Below are 21,360 nucleotides of genomic sequence, written 5' to 3'. Positions count from 1 at the left end.
AGGTTGAGCGTGGGCCGATCAAACGTTGACTAATAAGCATTATCTCGATATATTTATGGCTTATTAGGAGCAAATTTTGCGTCGACCGCTAACACCACCACCACCACCGGAAACGGAAGCGGAAGCGTCGACGGAAGTAACGACTTAACACAACTTAAAACAAAACGACCCGTCGGCCGACCACCTAAGAGACATAAACGCATCGTACCCCGTCGACCGCTAAAACCACCATCACCACCGGAAGCGGGAGCGTCGAGTAACGTCTCTCTGCCACCAAATGTGTTATGTGACGCAGAATGCAAAACTATTGGTTTATACAAATATGAAATATAAATGATTTTACCGCAAAGTCTCCGATGATTGTCCACCAAAACCTACTTATAAAGAAAAAAAACTAATTGTCACAAGAAAACATATAAATAAACCGCGATATATATGTATAATCTTCCTCACGTTCTGCTTCTAAAATAATTCGGGAAACCAAGCAAATCCACATGATAGGCGCAATTACAAACAAAGAGAGATGAGACACTATCATATTCTGCCGACGACGATGACAACACGTTCGATGCGCAATCGAATGCCATCGCCGTCGCGCTAAGTAACAGACGTTCGCATTAAATCATGATATATGTATATACACATGCTGACACACACACATATATACGTACATTTTATATTTAAACTTAAAATTGAATCTGACAAATTTTCTATATAATAGTTATTCTAGTACAATAAACTAAAGCGAAAAAGAAACATCAATAATATAAGGCTTCAAAAATTGCATATAAAAGGAAATCCTAAAAAATTTTACATTTTAATCTTGTTTACGCCCAGCAGCATTTCGTAGCCAACTTCTGAGTGCATTTAAATAAGCTTCTGATAAATCGCTGTCCGGAAATTTTAGTAGCATCCACGGTCTTACATACAGGTCTGGAAACTCCTGTGTTTTTAAGTGGTGGGGGGTGTCACCGTTAGTGAGGCACGTAGACCCCAGTATTGCAGCGAACCTATCGGACGGACGGGAAACTGAGCCGACCGTGACCATGTTCAAATGGTGGTAATCGTGTGTGCGTCAAAAATCAAAATCAGTGAAAATTGTTAACATAAATTGTAAATAATAAAAAATTGTTAACAATTGTTTAAATTGTTAACATAAATTGTAAATACAATGCCAAAAGCGTGCATTGTGCCGAATTGCTGGAAGAAATTTAAGGACAATACAGAAAAATGTTCCGTTTTATATATAATTATATATAATTCTATATAATTATACATAATTTTATATGAAAAATTTTTTACCGGGATTGCACAGCTGTTTGGATTATATATATGGTTTTGACCTGCCTAACACCGCGGTCCGATTCACACTGAGCGCTATTGGCATCATTCTATCTTTATCATTCATTAGGCATAAACAAGGATAGAATAATGCCAATAGCGCTTTGAACATGCATCGGACCGCGGCCTAATTTGATTGGCTCACCCCTAGGTTCGCCATTTTGCCTCACTATCTGAGTCACTCCCCACCCTACAAGTTTCCAGACCTGTATGTAAGACCGTGGTAGCATCACTCCTAGATTAAAAGAACAACAAAGAGAAATAAATATTCTGCGATTCTCTGAGTTACCTAATATTGTATAATAATATAATACTTATGCATAAACAGGCTAGACTGAAAGAGTACGCACTGTAGGTATAAATATGCATTGCGTATTCTCCAGAAATTAAAAAAATATATATATATAATATGTGCCTTACAAGGTATTATACTTAAAAGACTATTATGTTAATAAAACTTTAGAAATAATGCAGAAACATAAATTGCTGATGCACTGACTAGGGCTGAAATGTGTCAATCGACATGGCAATTGCTTGCAATTAAAAAATAAATATTATTAAATAAACATCTTTTTGCTTAAAATGTATACGCAATGCCTTAGTAGAATAGTTTGTTTTTAATTATTATTTTTAGAAATTATTCTGTAATCAAATAATATGTTTATTGTTACTTCTTGAAATTCAGAAACCTTTTTAGTATTCTTTTTATTACTTAGTTAACTTTTTTTACTCATGTTTTTATTTTTCTAATTATACACCATATTTCATTGCAGACCGCGACCTTCAACATCCGCGGATTATACGGATACGGATAATCCCTTTGGAGCTGCAGATCAATCTGTGAAAACAAGGTCAGTTGATAGTAATATTATTTGTATTGCGTTACACATGTACTATACTATACACTCATCCTCCTCCTCCTCCTCCTCCTCCTCCTCCTCCTCCTCCAATAATATGTTGCTTGTTAAAACTTAACTTTAATAATTTGCAGTCTCGCTGCCGAAGCCATCAACCGCGAACAAGCGTTATTTGCTGAAGCAGACGAATATATCAGAATTGCAATGGAAGAGATGGCAGCAGACGAAGCAGCTGCCATCAACGAACAACCGTGGGCTGATGAATCAGATCTAGATCAGACGGAAGAATGATCAGCCTGAAAATAAGTAAGAATAAACTGAACACCTTGCACTCGCGACTATGTCGCATGCATTTATACTTTTTGCGTTACGAGAAGCGTGTCACGTGTTAAGATGAATTGTTCGTTCTTTGCAAGGTGCTGACTGCTGACTATTATTTTTCTGCTGATATAAGTACCTGCTGTGTAATAGATAATAGGTTATACGTTGTAACGTTGGCCATCGCTTGGTGGTGACTAAAATTAATGTGGCACCACTGGCTAGGAGGCGCGCGAGCACTCCACGGTAATGGCTGCCGCAGACACTCGTAATAAAACACATTCTTCTAATATATATAGTGTTCTGGTATTAATGAACCTATAACACCTGCTGACTGGACTATTGTTCAAATACACATTCTTTTTCTCAGTGAATCATAATTTCTAAATAAGAGAGAGAGAGAGAGAGAGAAAGAGAGAGAGAGAGAGAGAGCGCAAAAACGCGCATTTAAGAGATTTTAGAAATCAGTTCGTGCCAGTCGTCTAATTAAATGCACACAATGTATGTACGTTGTTTCTTCTCTGTTTTTAAGCTATATCTCTTCCGTGTGTTACAAATTTATCCTAAACAAAGTAGGGGAGACCGGGGCCTAACCGTCGCCGGGGTTGAACCGTCAAATCAAATATCTCGGAACCTGTATATTGTACGAACTCGCTATTAACATTGTAAACGCTGCTTGTGGTACCTATGTGACCAACGGAGTTTCGGCAGGTTACCTGCCGTGTTATGATTTTTACGAGGGCAAACGTGTTTTCGGAAGGTGAAAGTTACATTTTCTGCGCGTGGAAATTTTGTAATATCTGCAATAATATTTGCTCTCCAAATCTCGAGGTACGTGATTATAAAGAGTAATGCATGCTGAACACGAATCCAGTGTAGTTTTTTCATTATCGTTGATGTCTAATATTTCGTGGGCGATCAAACCTGAAACTTGTGTTTGGGGTTAATCCGTCAGTAAGCAGTCCGGGTGCATTTCCAAGGCATTTCTGGGCATTTCCAGGCTCACTGCATATGGAATATGGATGAGACGGGAATTACAACCGTTCAGACACCGAATAGAGTTATCGGACGTCGAGGAGTGAAACAAGTCGGGCGAGTGACTTCTGCGGAAAGAGGAACCCTCGTAACTATTTTTTAATAATGTTTCGTATAAAAATTTTAAATAAATTTTTATATTTTTCTCTTAAAAAACAATTATTAAGATGTATCCTATCATTTTTCAGGATTAGATGTACGAATATGTATTAAAAATGCAGTGTGACGGTTAAACCCCGGCATTTTTGAGATTTCAATTTTTCCACCGTTGTCGTTTTTGCTCTATACCGGTTAAACAAAGCGACGTAGATAAAAATTTCCTATATAAATTTTGTAGCTAAAGGTTCACTCTTTACAGTGGTATACCACATTTAACTAAAATTATTTATTTTCTTGTTAAAAATCGGCACCGAAAAAAAACTGACGGTTAGGCCCCGGTCTCCCCTACAACTAAAATAAATACACATAGCAGCCAATAACTGGAAATACTGTAAAGTATAATAGTAACTGTCTCTCATTACATAATGTAAACCAGCATAATTCCCAGATAGCACACAAAATTCTATGAATATTCTTACAAAGTGTGAATGTTCTTAATTTTGGAATATTCGAATAGAATATTATATGAATATACGTAAAATGTTACAATAAAAAATCGTATATCTATAATAAAGAAGAACATTTTTAGAATATTCGTTGAGTTTATTTATTGCACATTTTAAGTTAGTGGCCATATTCGTAGTGAGCGCCACTCTTTGTCGTTCGTCGTACGTGTACGTCATGCTTCGCCGTGCCTTTTCATCGTGCCTTTTCGCTTTTTCGCTGTGCTGGCATACGTGCATAATATAAAACATCATTTTAATCAGAGGTATTATCTTTTCTCCTTTATTAATTCTGTTCTGTGAAACATTAAATAAGGTTTAAGAATATTTTTATATATATTTTTGGTCATATATTTTTCACATCCTTAACAGTTCGTTAGGATAAAACTCTTTAGAAAATTTAAGGTTATGCTTGAAGAAAGTCGCACAAGTCGATGTCTATGCCTCAATAAATAAGGGTGTCACATGTTCGTATCCGTTTTTGTTCGCCCTCCCTTATATAATATTCCTGACGTCGCCGAGGTTCCTGGTTTTATACCAGATAACCTCTCCGCTTTAAACCAACATCTTATATACAGCTTATATTTATTTTCTTATTCTTATTTTTATGCTAAACTCTCTTTATATTGCAGCGTTAAATAAGGGAGCTTAATTAATATCTGCTTCTGCAGATTATATTTTGTGATATTTCCTGCGCAGAGTACACGGAGAGAGATACGAAGCATATATAGAGTAAGTACAAATCAAAAACTTTTTTACACTAGTTTCATTTCTTATTCTTTCATTGTTATGTATACATCTAATTGCCAGGGAAAATCCTATAATTATTCTTCTGCAGTTTGAAAAAATCTTTCTGTTTTACTTTAAATTTAACTTACTTGAATTTCTTTTTTCGATTTCAGATTATATGGTACTAGCCTAATATTATTGCAAATAGTATTTTGTATATAAATTATAAATAATACTGTAAATAAGAATGCCTAAATGCAAAAAAAACGTACTTTTTTTAGAAAAGTTAAAAAAAACACAGATACTTGTTATAAACTTATGAATGAAAATATTAATACATGTGCCGATGCTGATGTTAATTTGACAGAAATTTACAGAATCAATTCTAGTAGCGAACATAATAGCTTTGACGAAATAAATGATAGTGAAAGCTATATTTCTAACGAAAATTTTTCTGATATTTGTGTGGAAGATGGCAATAATAGTTTAAATGATTTCGATAGCCAACCTTCGACTATTTCTAATAATAACAACTGTGATGTTAATTTAAGAAACAATAGTGTAAAAAGTAATTTTTCTTCTGAGTTACGTGAATGGGCGATTACATACAATGTGTCTCATGAGTCATTACGAACATTACTAAGTTTATTGAAAACAATACCTATTCTTTCAAATTTACCAAATGATCCTAGAACTTTGCTTACAACACCTCGGAAAACATTAACAAAAAATGTAGAGCCAGGAATTTATGCACACTTTGGCTTAAAGTTTGCAGTAGAAAAGTTAATTTCTAAGGTGGACATTTCCACATTATTATCGATTGATTTACTAGTTAATATAGATGGATTACCTCTGAGTAAAAGTTCTAGTAGTCAAATTTACCCAATTTTATGTTCCCTATTTAAATATCCTCATAAAATATCTGTAATTGGTATTTACCATGGTTACGAAAAACCCACTAATGTATAATGAATATCTCTCAGATTTTGTAAAAGAAGCTATTGAACTAGTAAATAATGGTTTTGTATTTCAAGGGCGAGTTTTACCATTTACAATTAAAGGTTTTATTTGTGATGCTCCTGCAAAGTCTTTCATAACTTACTGTAAAAGGCATTCAGGATTTTATTCTTGTACTAAGTGTATACAAAAAGGTAAATATATAAAAGGTAGAGTCTCTTTTATTAAAAATAATGCAAGAAAAAGAACAAATGATAGTTTTCGCCGTAAGTTGCAGCCAGAATATCATAATGGAGTATCTATTTTAGAAGATATACCTAATCTTGGAATGGTAACTAATTTTCCTTTAGAATACATGCATTTGATTTGTTTAGGCGTCGTAAAAAAACTTCTTTTAAATATATGGTTACAAGGGAAACCTTCACATAAGTTATCAAAGGAATGTATAAAAAAAATATCTGATTTACTTTTATCGATAAGAAGTTATGTTCCTATTGAATTTGTTAGAAAAACGCGTTCATTGGATGAAGTAAAGCGTTGGAAAGCGACAGAATTTAGATTCTTTTTATTGTATAGCGGACCACTAGTTTTACAGAATTTAATACCTCACGATAAGTACTTACATTTTCTTACTTTACATATTGCAATTAGAATTTTGATATCTACAGAATTACACATAACATATAGTGAGTTCGCAAATAGCTTATTGCTATACTTCATTGATCAAGTAAAAGTTAAATATGGTTATGAATATATTTCTCATAATGTGCATGGATTAGCCCACATAGTGGAAGACACTAAGATCTATGGAACATTGGATTTGTTTAGTGCGTTTCCGTTTGAAAATTGTTTGCAAGCCTTGAAAAAATTGGTAAGAAAGCCAAACCAACCATTAGCTCAAATTGTACGTCGTTTGCATGAAAAAGATTATACACTATCAACATGTAATACAATGGAAAACGAAATATTGTTCAGCACAGAGCATAATGAAGGACCTTTACCGTCAAATGACTTCCAAAAAGAATATAAGAATTGTACATTCCAAAACTTTAAATTGAGTACAAACATTGGAAACAATTGTGTTTTACTTAAAAATAAGTTTGTAGTACTTATTGATAATTTTGCTTTACGCAATAATAATTATTATATTATTGGTAGAAAGTTTGAAAACGTTTGTAATTATTTTAATGAGCCATGCGAGTCTTCACGATTAAATATTTACTCCGTAAATACTCTTGGCTCTACTTCACTTTGGTTAGTAAATGATATTATTAACAAACTTGTTATTTTTCCAAATAATAATGGTTTTGTCGTTTTTCCTCTCCTTCACGTTTAAATATTATCTACACATAAAATTGATTCTGTAAATTTTTCTGTACATTTTTATTTTAACAATGGCTTCTGTGAATGTATGCAATAGATAAATATAATAAAATATTTTTTTAATTATATGTAATTATATGTAATTTTATTTATATAAATCAAAATATTATATTTTGCAATAATATGTTTTGTTTAGCAAAGCAATAATAAAATTACATCATTAAGATTTGATCTTAATAAAACTGTAAAGATGGAATGGAAGATAATTCATTTTGTTCATGATAATGTTGTTGAGGCTGTACCATCTGCTTGGGTGTTCGATGACATTTGTTATTGGCCACCTTATAAAGGGTCAAAATTGACACAAGCATATCATCGTGTATATCTCCAAAATTTGGCGAATGGAATTTGTGTACAATACGACAATTAGCAGGTGGACAAATATATGGTAAGTTTATAGAATGTTGAATCTGGAATACTTTTTTTATTACATTTTATTAGATTGAATATTTTGTTTAAATATATTAACTTATTATATTATTTATTGGATATATGTTTGTTTAAGATAATTTGCTGAAAGCTAAAGCAAAGTGCGCGAAAGCAGAAGATACGTCAGATCTTAATTCAGATTTTGAACATAAAAGACAGATAAAAAAAAAAACGATTTTTTGATGAGAAAAGTTCTGGAGACGATGTTGCTCAGCGTGATATTGATTCTACCCCTAGACATACCATTTCGTCATGTACCACTCAAAAGGGTAAGATTTTATCCATTTTTTATTTTGTTCTAAAATATTTTATTTTGACGATAAATATAATGTTTCATCTAATTATAGGATACAAAGTAAACAACAATATTTCCGAAACTTCAAGTTCAGACTATTCTGAACACGATGATATATCAAATTCAATATTGCCTCCTTCACCCTCTAAAAGTATGTTTTAGCACATATATAATATTAAGTGTGTTTTGTAAGCATTGTTCTATATTTTTAAACTTTAGTAAGGAAAGTACAATTTTAACTTTTACAACTGGTGTGAAATCATTACAATCTACAGTCACAAATAAATCTGCGATTGGATCAACTACAGTAAGAAAACATCGTGAAAAAGAAAATCGTGAACTATCCACTACATCTACTTGCAATAAGTCTGTACCTGGAACTGTAAAACCATCTGATAATCTATCTGGTAATATTATGCATCACATTCTCTTTTTATTTTTGCTAAAAAATATTTGCTACATATTGTGTATTATTTCCTTAATGTTCATATAATAATACAGTAAGAAAACATCGTGAGGAAGAAAATCATGAACCACCCACTACATCTGCTTACAATAAATCTTCACCTGGAACTGTAAAACCATCTGATAATCTATCTGGTAATATTATGCATCACATTCTATTTTTATTATTGCTAAAAAATATTTGCTACATATTGTGTATCTTTTCCTTAATGTTCATATTATAATAATGCATATTCTAATAATGCATATTATAATAGTGCATATTAGAATAATGATCAATAGTTTGCAAATGTTTGCTATTTCTAAAAATGGACATTACTAATTGTACAAAATGTATGCTTAAAAAATATTTTGTTTCAGATATTAATTTCAAGAGACAAGTATTACGACAATTAGAAATAATTAATCTGAGACAACAACAAAATTCAGAGGATTTGAGCGTTTTATTAATGAAAGCAAATTCTGAGAAAAATGAACCTATTATATCAAATGAAGATTCTATATTTAAAACTTATAATTTTCCTTTAAAAGAAATAACAGATTTAGAAGCGCTAGAAGAATTTCTAATCGAGGACAATAATTTCAAAAATTTTGTAAGTAAATTTATTTACTAATATATTTTTTATTGTATTTACATAAATTTATTGTACTTTAGGTCAAGGAAATTATGAAAATTGGAGGATCATCTTACAAACAGATGGTGAAACGCGTTTTGGCGAGAATAATATGTAATGATTTGTCTAAGACTTACAGTTGGATAGGTTTTAAAGGAAAACGTAATTTTTCAAATCTTCGAACTTGCTCAGCAATATTGACTGCTACACAAAAAACACATGCTGGTTGTTCCGAAGCGATGGTAGAGGATGTTATAAAATATTGACTCGTAAAATCAACTGAACGAGAGAAGCTAACAAAAGCAAAAAATCGTAAGATATTACATTCCGAGTAAAACAAAGTTTATTTTGAGTTACATTCCAAGTAAAAGAAAGCTTTATTTTGAGTGCAATTACCAAAGATAAAAAATGACATGTTTGGCAGTTTTTAAATGATTATTGTTCATTTATGAAATATCTTTATTTTATAAATGATCATTAATAATAATCATCAGTAATAATCATTTTTTTATTTTCTTTAAATTTCGTTGAAATAAACTGATGATTAATTTTATAAATTGTTTTTTTTTTTCTAACATGTCTATGTGTATGTAGACATATATAATCTTTGGTTCTGTTAAGTTCAAAAATTTTGGTAATTATTTTTAATATTATAATATATTGAAATATGTTCTGTTTTATACACAATATTTTACATTACAAGTAAAAGAAAGTATTATTTTGAGTGCAACTATACCAACGATAAAATAATTAAGGCGTTAATATCAATACAATTATTGATATTAATGCCTTAATATGAATGCCTTGTTTAGGCAAATTTTTTTTATAATTAATATTTATTTCTATTTTTGTTTAATTTTCCTTGAATTTTGTTGGAATGTATGATTAATTTTATAAATTTTTTTTTTAAGATTTCTATGTGTACCTAGATATACTTAATTTTTAGTGGTTCTAGATATACATAATCTTCGATTCTAGTGTTAAGTAAAAATTTTAATAAATGTTTCTTTTATAAATATTGTAAAACATTTATACATATGTATATGTTCTTATGTATAAATTTAAAAATATTTATAACAAATATTGTTTACTAAAGTCAATATAAAACATGTTTATAAAATTTTTTAAATTATTTTTTAAAATAAAAAAATAAAATCTAAATTAATTAAATTTGTGTATTTATTAATTACATATATATATATATATATATATATATATATATATATATATATAAACCAGTTCTTTAATATATATATACCTACATATTCAAATAATCACAGTTGTTCTAAAAAACATGGAGTTGTCCATTTTCAAAAGCAGTTAAGTTCATTTTCTTTATAAGAAAGACGACAATTAGATAAAATACAACAGAAATTGATAAAGTATAAGTGTTAAAATTAAGAAACCGATAATATCAGTTAAGTAATAGATGATATTAACACTCTAACATTCTCATGTTGTATTATTTTTAAACTAATTTTTTGTTTTTCTTGTAAAAAAGGTAAAATTAATTTAGTTGTTTTGGAAAATAAAAACTTATATGGTCATAAAATAGGGGTAAACAATACAGTTGTTGGCCACTCTACAATAATTGGCAATATCTTAAAAAATTAAAGATTATAAAGAAATACTGTTCAGGAATCGCGAAATATCTCTCGCCCCATCCGTTGATTTCGAGCGTTAGATTGTATTGCTCGCCGTGTTTTCGTTCCTGTTGTTGATCTCCGAGACCTTGTCGGACCCGACGTATTCCGCGACAGCTACCTGTACCCGAATTTCTCCTCGGACATACTCGCGTTATTCGGCGAACCTTCCCTCTCTTCGCGCGATCGCAATTACCGCCTAGATACCTATTGTGAATACCGCTCGCCTCAGAACTTCTCGATACCTCGACACAGTAACACATTAAATTTTCGATACCACCAATACCGCATCTCTTCGTAGTCGTTCCTCTCACCAATACCTTGATTGCCGAGTCCTTTTTACAAGGCTGTACCAGCCAACCGCGCTCGCGAATCGAAACCCGATCGCGGAGTGCACATTTTGGTCCTTCGAGCCGGATTCGGAGTCAAGAAGACTATCATATCGGATACGACGCTCGAGGTGCGGAGTGACGATACCCGTTCGCCATGGCGTCCTCAGCCGACAAGCTCCTGTCGAAGCAAACCCAACTGATGGGGTCAATTGCTCGTACCATGACCAATCTTAAAAAACTGGGTCACGCCAAGATGACCAAGGCGGTGTTGCAGAGCCGAATCACAGCCCTCAAGGAGAAGTTCTCGCAATCGCTGGACTTGGACGCTGAGATCCGGGCATCCCTCGACGTGAGCACAGCCAAGGAGCTGCCTTACTTCTGCAGCGACCAATTCCAAGCCTGTGAGGATCAGTTCGACGAAGCGCTTGACTACATGTCCGAGGTACTGGCCCAGGTTTCTGGCGTAGACGTGGTCGACCTTAACGTAAGTCACGCTTCAGATTTCATCCACCGTCCGACGCCTCAGCTTCCGCGGATCAACCTACCGACCTTCAACGGATCTTTCGACCGCTGGGAAAGCTTTCGCGATCGTTTTAAATCGATGATTATCGACAATCGCAATATTTCTAATGTAGATCGGATGCATTATCTCTGCTCAAGTTTAACGGGAGATGCAAGTAGCGCGCTCAACCATCTCGCGATTACCGACGCGAATTTTACCGTGGCATGGAATATCATTACGTCGCGTTATGAGAACAAACGTCGGTTGATTAACGGTCATTTGCAAACGTTATTTTCGTTGCCACAGCTCGCGTCCGAAACCTTCAAAGACCTTCAGAATCTGCGTGACAAAGCGAATGCCTCAGTTCAAGCGCTCAAAAATCTCGATCGTCCCGTCGATACGTGGAGCGATATCCTCGTATTTCTGATCTCGCAAAAATTAGACAAATTTTCCCGGAAAGCGTGGGAATTACAGTTGAGCGAGACCGTCGATTACCCGACATATGACGAGTTGGATAAATTTTTAGAATCGCGTATCCGTGCTTTCGAGGCGATCTCGCCTCCGAAATCCGAGACATCTCAACCGTCGTCTAAATCGAAATCGATCGCTTCTCATTCGACAACCACTGCGAACCTTGCGTGCCCGCTGTGCAAATCCTCGCACTTACTATATCAATGTCCGTCATTCTTAGCGTATACTCCGTCGCAACGATACGAATATGTAAAGAAAGAGAATCGTTGTATCAATTGCTTCGGGTGTAAACATTCGATGAAGGATTGTAAAAGCGCGCGATCCTGCAAAACGTGTCATAAGCGACATCACACCCTACTGCATTTCACGGACGATGCAAAGCAGGCTAGCGTAGAGTCCGCTCCTACCGTCGAATCAACGAGTACCGAGCTAACGAAATCGACAGCTAACGAAATCGCGTCTCATTTAATTTCGAATACGATGACGCCGAAGTCAACCGTACTTTTGGCAACCGCTCGAGTTCGTGTTTACTCTCCACAAGGTCGCTTCGTTTATGCCCGCGCTTTGCTCGACCAAGGTTCCGTCGCGACTTTAATTTCGGAAAATATCGCTCAGCGGTTGCGTCTCGTGAAAGTGAAGCAAACTACCCGTATTACCGGAATCGGAGAATCGCAATCGTTGTCGCATTCTGCCGCACATATTTGTGTAACCGCCTCTTTCGGCGACAAACCTGCATTCTCGACGACCGCGTATATAGTCACATCGCTGTCAAAGTACGCACCGAATCGCGTTCAATCGACGTCACAATGGGCGCACATCTCTGACCTAACGCTAGCGGATAGGAATCCCATGAGCTCTGATCCAATCGATGTAATTATCGGAGCTGATTTATACGGCATGCTTATATTAGACGGTGTCCGTAAAGGAAATGCAAGCGAGCCTATCGCGCAAAATACCGCTTTCGGCTGGATACTTTCCGGGCCTATCGCTCCAGCTCAATCCCTCCATCCCGATTCCGTTCACATTCATCACGGAACAATCCTTGAAAACCTGGATCTCGATCTTCGCCGCTTCTGGGAGATCGAAGAAGTCCCTCATAAAACGCATTTAAGTCCCGAAGAGCAACAGTGCGAAGAGCATTTCGCCGCTACTCATTCTCGCACGCCGGAGGGACGATACGTCGTTCGGCTACCGTTCAAAACCGGCCCCCCTATAGATCTTGGCGAATCCCGCTTTACCGCGTTAGCAAGTTTAGTTCGCTCGGAGCGTCGACTTCTTCGCGAACAACATAAAGCCGCGTTATATCGCGAATTCCTCGACGAATACGAGAAGCTCGGTCATATGACGAAAGTTAGCGATACCGACTCACAATCGAATCACTCTCAAGTCTATTATATTCCGCACCACGCTGTCTTTCGTGAGAGCAGCGTCACCACTCAGCTTCGGGTTGTATTTAATGCTTCCTGCGCTACATCGAACGGTACCTCGTTGAACCATCATTTGCTAATCGGTCCTAAGCTACAAAGGGATCTTGCCGCCGTCATTCTGTTATGGCGTCAGCATCAGTTTGTCTTTACTGCCGACATCGCTAAAATGTACCGGCAAATTCTAATCAATAATCGCGACGTAGACTACCAACGAATTCTCTGGCGCTCGTCGCCCTCCGAGCCAGTCGCGGATTACCGGTTGCTCACCGTAACATACGGCACTGCCTCCGCCCCGTACCTCGCGCTTCGCGTCCTGCTACAGCTCGTAAAGGATCACGGAGACGAATTTCCGTTGGCCGCTCTAGTTTTGCTTCTCTTAACGTACGTCGACGACTGTACGTTCGGAGCGGACAACCGTGAACTCGCGCTTAAAATTCGCGATCAGTTGATTGCTCTCCTGGCAAAGGGCGGCTTCCGGTTACGCAAATGGGCAAGTAATTGTCCCGAGTTGCTTTCCGACATTGATCCCTCAGATCATGGTCTCGCGCGCGATAAGGATCTACACGCCGACGAGCCTCTAAAGATATTAGGCGTCGCGTGGAATCCCGAAAGCGATTCTTTCCACTTCCGCGTAACGACCCCACCGAACCCGGGGCAGACGAAACGTGCGGTGCTTTCCACTATCGCTAAATTGTTCGACCCGTTAGGATGGGTGACCCCCGTTATCGTTGTCGCGAAAATATTCATGCAACGCCTATGGGCCCTAAAATGCGATTGGGACGACGTGTTGCCCGGTGATCTCCTAGAACAATGGCGCGAATATCACAGTCAATTACCGCATCTCTTCGTAGTCGTTCCTCTCACCAATACCTTGATTGCCGAGTCCTTTTTACAAGGCTGTACCAGCCAACCGCGCTCGCGAATCGAAACCCGATCGCGGAGTGCACAAATACTATTAAAATGTTTAAAAGTATTTCTCTTAAAAGTGTATTAAATATTTTGCATTTATAATTAAGAACATTTTAATAGTATTTCTTTTATAATCTTTAATTTTGTAAGATGTGGCCAATCATTGTAGACTGGCCAACAACTGTACTGTTTACCCTATTTATTTTATGTGCTATGTAAATACATAGAATGATCTATAAAACATTCTGTGAAATATGCTATGCAAATTTATAAAATATTTTATTAAAATGGTTATAAAATATTCTATAAATATGCATACAATATTATATAGAATATTCGATAGATTATTCTACTTATATTAAAAAAACATTTGAAGTAGTGCCATTCGAATATATTATAAAGATACTGTAAATATATAAGATTGACTTATAGAATATCCGAAATATTCTTGAAGATTTTTCATAGAACGTTCATAGAAATGTTTGGTGCTATCTGGGTTCTTAATCTATAATAAAAAAAAGTTGGCTGTTGTATAAATTGTTTTATCTACATATTATCTTATATCCTTTATTTTCTCATAAACGAATAAACGAATAATTTTATTACATATATATTTTAATAGTTTGTACAGCTGTACATTAATAGTTAATAAACATTCGTCATGTTTGTATTGTTCAAAATACATCATTCTTGTATTTTCTGAATATATATTCGATGAGAATCCTACACAACATATTTTCTAGGTTGATTATAAAATATTTCATTTTATTGAGAACGAGTCATCTTCGCACTTTAGCCTTATAGCTCGCATCAGATAGGGAAGCCTTTCATATTCGGGCAGTTTCATCCAAGAACTAGAATTTATCGCAATTGCATTGGTTTTTATTAACGCTTCCACGGACTTTATTTTCAACAACCATATACTTTTTAATCTTTGAGAATTCACAGCGTACGCAGCGTCAGGTAAATTAAAGATTTTGAAAAAACTTATGTTACCAACATGTTCCTTGAAATCTCAGGAGTGCTATAGGGCAATTTAATTTGGCGATTCTTTTTTAAAAAAGTGATATTTTTCAATTTATAGCATTTTTGTGGATTGGTGTGTATGTATGTTTGCTTTTATATCTCGAAAAGTTTTAAAGGAAAGAGTACTTAATTATAGTGTTTTTTAAATTTCTTAATGTAAGCTAAATGCACTTGCAATTTATTTTGGTTGGTCTTTTTTTATTTTTAAAACTGATTGTTTCCAAAAATTAAATACCACTCATCTGTATATATAAGTGTCGAATGTCTGTCTGTCTGTCTGACTGCGAACTACTCATTCATTAATGGGCCGATTCTCTTGCAAAAGGTGTCAAAATTTTTCTAATTTCTCGGGGATGGCGACGATGGGGTTCCGAAATTAAAGGCTACGCGAGTACTTACAAGTTTATGCAACCGACTTTCAGCCAATCTTGACTATGCTAAATCATATACTGATTTCATTCATGAGTATGGAAAACTGCATCACATAGAAAGAGTCTTAGATTCACAACTCGAACCAGAACGAGTCTATTACCTTCCGTACCATGGAGTGTGGCGAGAACATAGTCTCACAACTAAATTAAGAGTCGTGTTTAATGGTTCAAGTAATACTACTACAGGGATTTCTCTTAATTAATTACTACATTCGGGAGCGAAATTACAGTTAAATTTATTTCATGTTCTGATTTGGTTTCGATTATTTCATTAGGGTATTTTTCGCTGATATCGAAAAAATGTATAGGCAAATCCTAATTCATCCCGATAATTGGAACTTTCAAAGAATTCTTTGGATGGAAAACTTCAATGAAATCATTAAAATCATCATCTTTGTTCTTATAACCGTGACTTGCGGACTAACTTGTGTACCTTTTTTAGCTTTTTTTGCGTGCCTTTCTTCAATTGATACTTGACGAGGGACATCGGTTTCCCCTTGCCCTCCCTACTATGAAAAAGGGTCGATATGTGGATGATTTCTTTGGAGGTGCTGACACAGTCGAAGAAGCAAAGATAGTTGTTGACTCTGCATAGCGGGCGGTTTTCCATTGAAAAAATGGATTAGTAACAATTCAGATATTCTTGGATGCATTCCTTCTGATAGCCAAATAAATTTACCTTCCGTTCAAATTGAAGATTCTGTCTTGATTCATGCTCTTGGATTGTGTTGGCAACCATCCACTGATAAGTTTCACTTTACGTTAAATCTGTCGACTCCCAGCACTGTTACGAAAAGAACTATCTTATCTACAATTGCAAAATTGTTCGATCCCTTAGGGATTCTCTCACCTGTTACAATTTCAGCGAAAATATTCATTCACGAGTTATGGTCTAATGGACTAGGATGGGATAATAAACTCCCTTCCCCTCTCTCTGATAAATGGACGACTTTTATTAGTCAACTACAAGACATGCCTAAGATCACCTTTCCCAGATGGCTTGGATTCCAAACAACAGATACCCTAGAGATGCACGGGTTCTGTGATGCATTGTCAAGGGCAATTGCTGCCGTCGTTTATGTACGATCTGTCTCCAAGGAGGGACATATTACAGTAAGTCTGGTGCGTGTGCTAAAGTGCGTGTGCTTGATCCTTCGGACGTTCTCTGCTTATGCTTGGATCTGATCTATTTTCTTGTAACGAGAAACGGTGGAATCGCTGCATCGCGTTGAGACGGATCGGTGCCGCTGAGGTATACCCAGTATTATAGTGGATCAGGCGGAACTCCGACCCTTTCCTGCGCGACAAGGGGATGATCCTTCGGATCTTCCTTCTCATATCGATCCTTCGGATCTTTATCCTCATATTCAGGTGCGTAAAGCTTGGGGTATTTCCGGCTGAGTACATATTCGTCCTGCTATTAGTGATCGATTCTTATCTTTGACCTTTTCTATTCAGATTCAGGCAAAAGATAAAATAGCATGGACATACATACCGGAAATACATATATCACGCGGTATAACGTGGCTCTACGAACATTACTAGCGGGATTGCTTACAACGATCGCCGTGTTGATATCTCTACTGAAGACGTTAAAAACATTAACAGATCGATGAAATCTAATTCTCTCTTACGACTTACACTCTTAATGGATCCAAATGGGTTACTACGAAGCGAAGGTTGTCTTCAATTCTCTCTTTTGTCACAGGATGCCAAACATCCTTTGATTCTCCCAAGGAGTTCAACTCTCTCCTCTCTGATCATAGCTGACACGCATCTGCGCACAATACATGGAGGAACTCAAGTAACATTAGCTGTCATTCGAAATGAGTATTGGATTATCGGCGGAGCTCCAGTAAGATCATTTATTCTTAGATGTGTGAAATGCGCTCGTTATCGAAAAAAAAGAGCTCAACAAATGATGGGACAACTATCAGTAGAAAGAACGTATTCGACATTGGCAGAAAATGCCAATACCTGCAAATGCAGAGTCTAGTCAAATTGATGACAAACAAAAAGTGATGTTTGTAAGATACCTAGATTTATTTCCTATGAACAACATCAATCTAGAACAAATAATAAGTTTCTATAAATTTGATAACGACTCCACAATGTTTGAAATACGATTTTTCTTGCTACTATTATCTATTAAAATCCGATGGGCCAATAAATAACTCCTTCTCGTCCTTTCTTAAATTCAGATATCGATTACGCAGGTCTCTTTAGTCTCAAAACATGAAAAGAAAAAAATTCTTGCACTTATAAGGCATATGTCGCTCTATTCGTATGCGAAGTTACCTCTGCAGTTCATGTCGAATTAGTAACTGATTATACTACCGATGCATATCTATCTTAATGCATATCTTTTCCATTTTTCAGACGACAGAAAGGATGGCCGAACAGATTTCCCTAGACCGGAAATGGACGTGAGCTGCCTGTCGGATGGAGTACAGGTCGTAATACATTTGCAGGATCAAGACTTCGACGGGGTTTTGTACGTTAAAGGACGTAGCAAAGACGAACAGTGCAGACGAGTTGTCTCGATACCGGCCGAAACTGATCACAAAACAGAGACGTTCAAAGTTGCATTTGGCAATTGCGGACTTATACACGTGAATGTTAGTTGAATAGCATTGTATTATAATTGTATCAATGGCTTATTGCATCACACACAAAAGATATCATTATTTTGATTCATCTTTCAGGGACAGGCTAGCTTCGTGCTTGTTATACAGAAATATCCGAAATTGATGACTTATAAGGCACAGGCTTATCATATTAAATGTATATATCAAACTGGAGAACAAAACGTTACTCTCGGCTTTAATATCTCCATGTTGACGACTGCTAGAACATTGCTAACACCGGCCCACCACCTATATGCGTAATGAAAATAGTTGCACAGAATGGAAATAAAATTAATTCGGCCGAAATTGGAGATAATTTAATGCTCCAAGTGGAAGTTCAACCTTCAAGTAAGTATTGAATTTTACTTATAGCAACGCTTCGTATGTGCTTTTAATTACTATTCCAGCACTAGGCTACTTTTGCTGTAAGATACGATAAATAATATACATAATAACAATAATATATTGCAGCTATTTATGGTGGATTCGCGCGAAATTGCGTCGCTAAAACTATGGAAGATAATTTGGAGAACGAGTACATCGTAACGGATGAGAATGGTTGCGCGACAGATGAGACAGATCCCACGATATTCGGAGAATGGGAACAAAATCCCGAGACTCAATCGTTAACGGCTAGCTTTAACGCGTTCAAGTTCCCCAGTAGCGACAATATAAGATTCCAGTGCAATATACGCGTGTGCTTCGGACGCTGTCAACCTGTGAGTACTCGCTTACGACTCATAATTTGCAATCATTTTATACGCATGAGCCAAAATGCAAATTCCGACAATAAAAATTTAAATTTTGTCATCAAAGTATTGCTTGGTAATGGGTATCCCATTGATTTGATTTTTTTACATATTAATAAGAGACTGAGGAAACTTCAGTCGATTAAGCATAACAATACGAGTGATGATTCCGAAAATGCAGGGAAAAAAAGTTTTATTGTTATCCCGTATTTGGGGCACACTTCCGAAATCATCGCTTCAGCAATCGATAAATCTGAAAATTCTGTGGGATATCGCATTCTTAACAATCTTAGTAGCATCATTAAGGTCCATAAGGATAGGAACGCCCATTTTTCTAATAATGACGTAGTTTATAAAATATGTTGTAAAAATTGTGATGCCTCTTATGTCGGTCAAACAAAAAGGCAGCTGCAAACTAGACTAAAGGAACATAAAAACAATATAAGATTAGATGATTCAAAGCATTCTGTTGTTTCGGAACATTCTACTAAATTTAATCATTCGTTTGACTGGGATAATACGCGCATTCTGGAAGTTGAGCATAATTACAAAAAGAGATTAACCGCAGAAATGATACATATTAAAGAGCAGATTAATGGTATAAATTTAAATAAAGACACGGAACTGCTAAACGATGCTTATTTTGACATCTTGAATCGATTATCTTGAACGTTGGGTTAATAACAAAGATTTATGTTTTCGTGTCCTTGTAATGCGGGTATCGTCTCAGTCGTCCGCTATCTCTCACGATGAACACACGTTTTGCGAGACGTTGTAATGAATTCACCCCGGCTCTTTGTTTCATCGACTACTTATGTGAGTTATTTGTGGCTAAGCTCGTTTTAAATCAAAAGTTCTTTTCGGCCTTATGTGAATTCTATTTTTAACATAGTTGTCACTAAGATGGTTGTGAGACAAGGAATTTACATCCATATGAGTTTTCATGGACGAATAAGGGACATACAGCGGGAGAAGCGACCGACTCAGTGCGTGGATTGACGAATAATTGACACTTCTGACTTCAATATGACTAACTGTCCGATTGCTTTGGTGAGACCGGATTAATGCAAATTGTGGCGTCGTAATGAGTTGATTCGTTGTACTCTTAGAATAATGCGAGATATATATGCGTTTTTGTAATTTTTATTGTTCTGAGGAAGGCCAAGTAAGGCGCGAAACGTTAACGAATTTGTATACTATATTGAATGTATTAAATAATTTTCTTTAACACCTGATAATTGCTCGAAATTGGCCGTTTGAATTTATTTAAAAATATTAATGTTTTTAAAATAAAAACGTAACGTGTATCTTTTTTATTAACAGGTAAATTGTCGCGGTTATATAACGCCTTCGGTCGTCGTCGCAGAGACGTTGATTCCGAGAATAATGACACATCTCTAAGTGTATCTGATGGATATGAAGGTCAACTTCGTGAAGAGATAACTATTCAATCGAACTTAATATTCACTCTGGAAAGGAGAGAGGAGAGGTATACAGCAGATCCAGCTGAAAATAAGGCATAGCATGCGCAAATAACAACTTTCACGTATAGCGTATTGGAATAAAGGAAGTAATCATTCTTGCTCCTTTTGCTACATTTCAGCTCCTTCAGCCTAAAGAGTGGAAGATATCTGTGTTTCTATGGTCGGCTTTATCATAGCATTAATAATTACGGCGCTTTTAGCACTGGTTGCCGTAGTCATCGCTGTGTCATGCTGGCTTATGGCGTATCGACGTCAGCCACCCAGCCGGAACGCTGACGTCGATTCGACATCTAACCGACGTCGGAGAGATCTGGATTACGTCTAATCTAAATGCACGTCTAGAAATATGACAATTTAGACGTCTTCTGCTCTGAGTTTTTAGAATTTATTTGTAATATATTGAGCATCGGAAAAGAATTTTCCATAAAATTTCGAGATTTTATATTTTGTAAACTCGCGCTATCCTTAGACGTGTATTCGACGCCTAGTCGACGCCTAAATATGTACCTTTTGATTTTTGCATTAAAATATATAAATGTTCGCACTTGCTTAAATTTTGGGATAAAAATTTGAAAACAAAGTAAAAAATATTGCACGTGCCGCAACGTTAACTTGAGCTCTTTCTCATTCCTACATTGTACAGATAAATCACACTCATATTATGGTTGCTTTCCAGTAACGACACAAGTTGACATAGCGTCACTCTATCTTTGTTGTTCACTAGATGTTGAAAA

The 21,360-nt window shown here is 35.8% G+C and overlaps 3 protein-coding genes and 1 long non-coding RNA gene across 4 annotated transcripts; all 4 read left to right on the top strand.

Annotated features, from left to right (window-relative positions):
• Positions 1-5,129: 5,129 nt before the first annotated feature.
• LOC139780044 (uncharacterized) lies at positions 5,130-9,385 on the top strand. The gene is made up of 5 exons (XM_071718570.1): positions 5,130-5,150; positions 5,250-5,266; positions 8,443-8,546; positions 8,772-9,004; positions 9,067-9,385. The coding sequence occupies exons 1-5, from the start codon at positions 5,130-5,132 to the stop codon at positions 9,289-9,291; spliced, it is 600 nt and encodes a 199-aa protein (XP_071574671.1). The 3' UTR covers positions 9,292-9,385.
• A 1,769-nt stretch (positions 9,386-11,154) lies between these two features.
• Positions 11,155-18,654, top strand: LOC139780042 (uncharacterized). The gene is made up of 4 exons (XM_071718567.1): positions 11,155-11,484; positions 11,809-14,299; positions 18,146-18,384; positions 18,472-18,654. Exons 1-4 carry the CDS (start codon positions 11,155-11,157, stop codon positions 18,652-18,654), a joined length of 3,243 nt encoding a protein of 1,080 aa, XP_071574668.1.
• Positions 18,655-18,681: 27 nt separating this feature from the next.
• LOC139780043 (uncharacterized) lies at positions 18,682-20,643 on the top strand. The gene is made up of 3 exons (XM_071718568.1): positions 18,682-18,741; positions 18,865-19,112; positions 20,466-20,643. Exons 1-3 carry the CDS (start codon positions 18,714-18,716, stop codon positions 20,541-20,543), a joined length of 354 nt encoding a protein of 117 aa, XP_071574669.1. The 5' UTR covers positions 18,682-18,713; the 3' UTR covers positions 20,544-20,643.
• Positions 19,191-20,380, top strand: LOC139780053 (uncharacterized). Its single transcript, XR_011720094.1, has 2 exons — positions 19,191-19,958; positions 20,035-20,380. It is a non-coding gene; the product is annotated as an uncharacterized lncRNA (long non-coding RNA).
• Positions 20,644-21,360: the final 717 nt, after the last annotated feature.

The sequence above is a fragment of the Temnothorax nylanderi genome, unplaced genomic scaffold (assembly GCF_030848795.1).
Source record: "Temnothorax nylanderi isolate EJ_2023f unplaced genomic scaffold, tnyl_v1.0 TNYL_tig0259_pilon, whole genome shotgun sequence".
In the NCBI taxonomy this organism is placed as follows: domain Eukaryota; kingdom Metazoa; phylum Arthropoda; class Insecta; order Hymenoptera; family Formicidae; genus Temnothorax; species Temnothorax nylanderi.
Note: the sequence above shows the minus strand (reverse complement) of the source record. Positions and strands in the feature narration are given on the sequence as shown.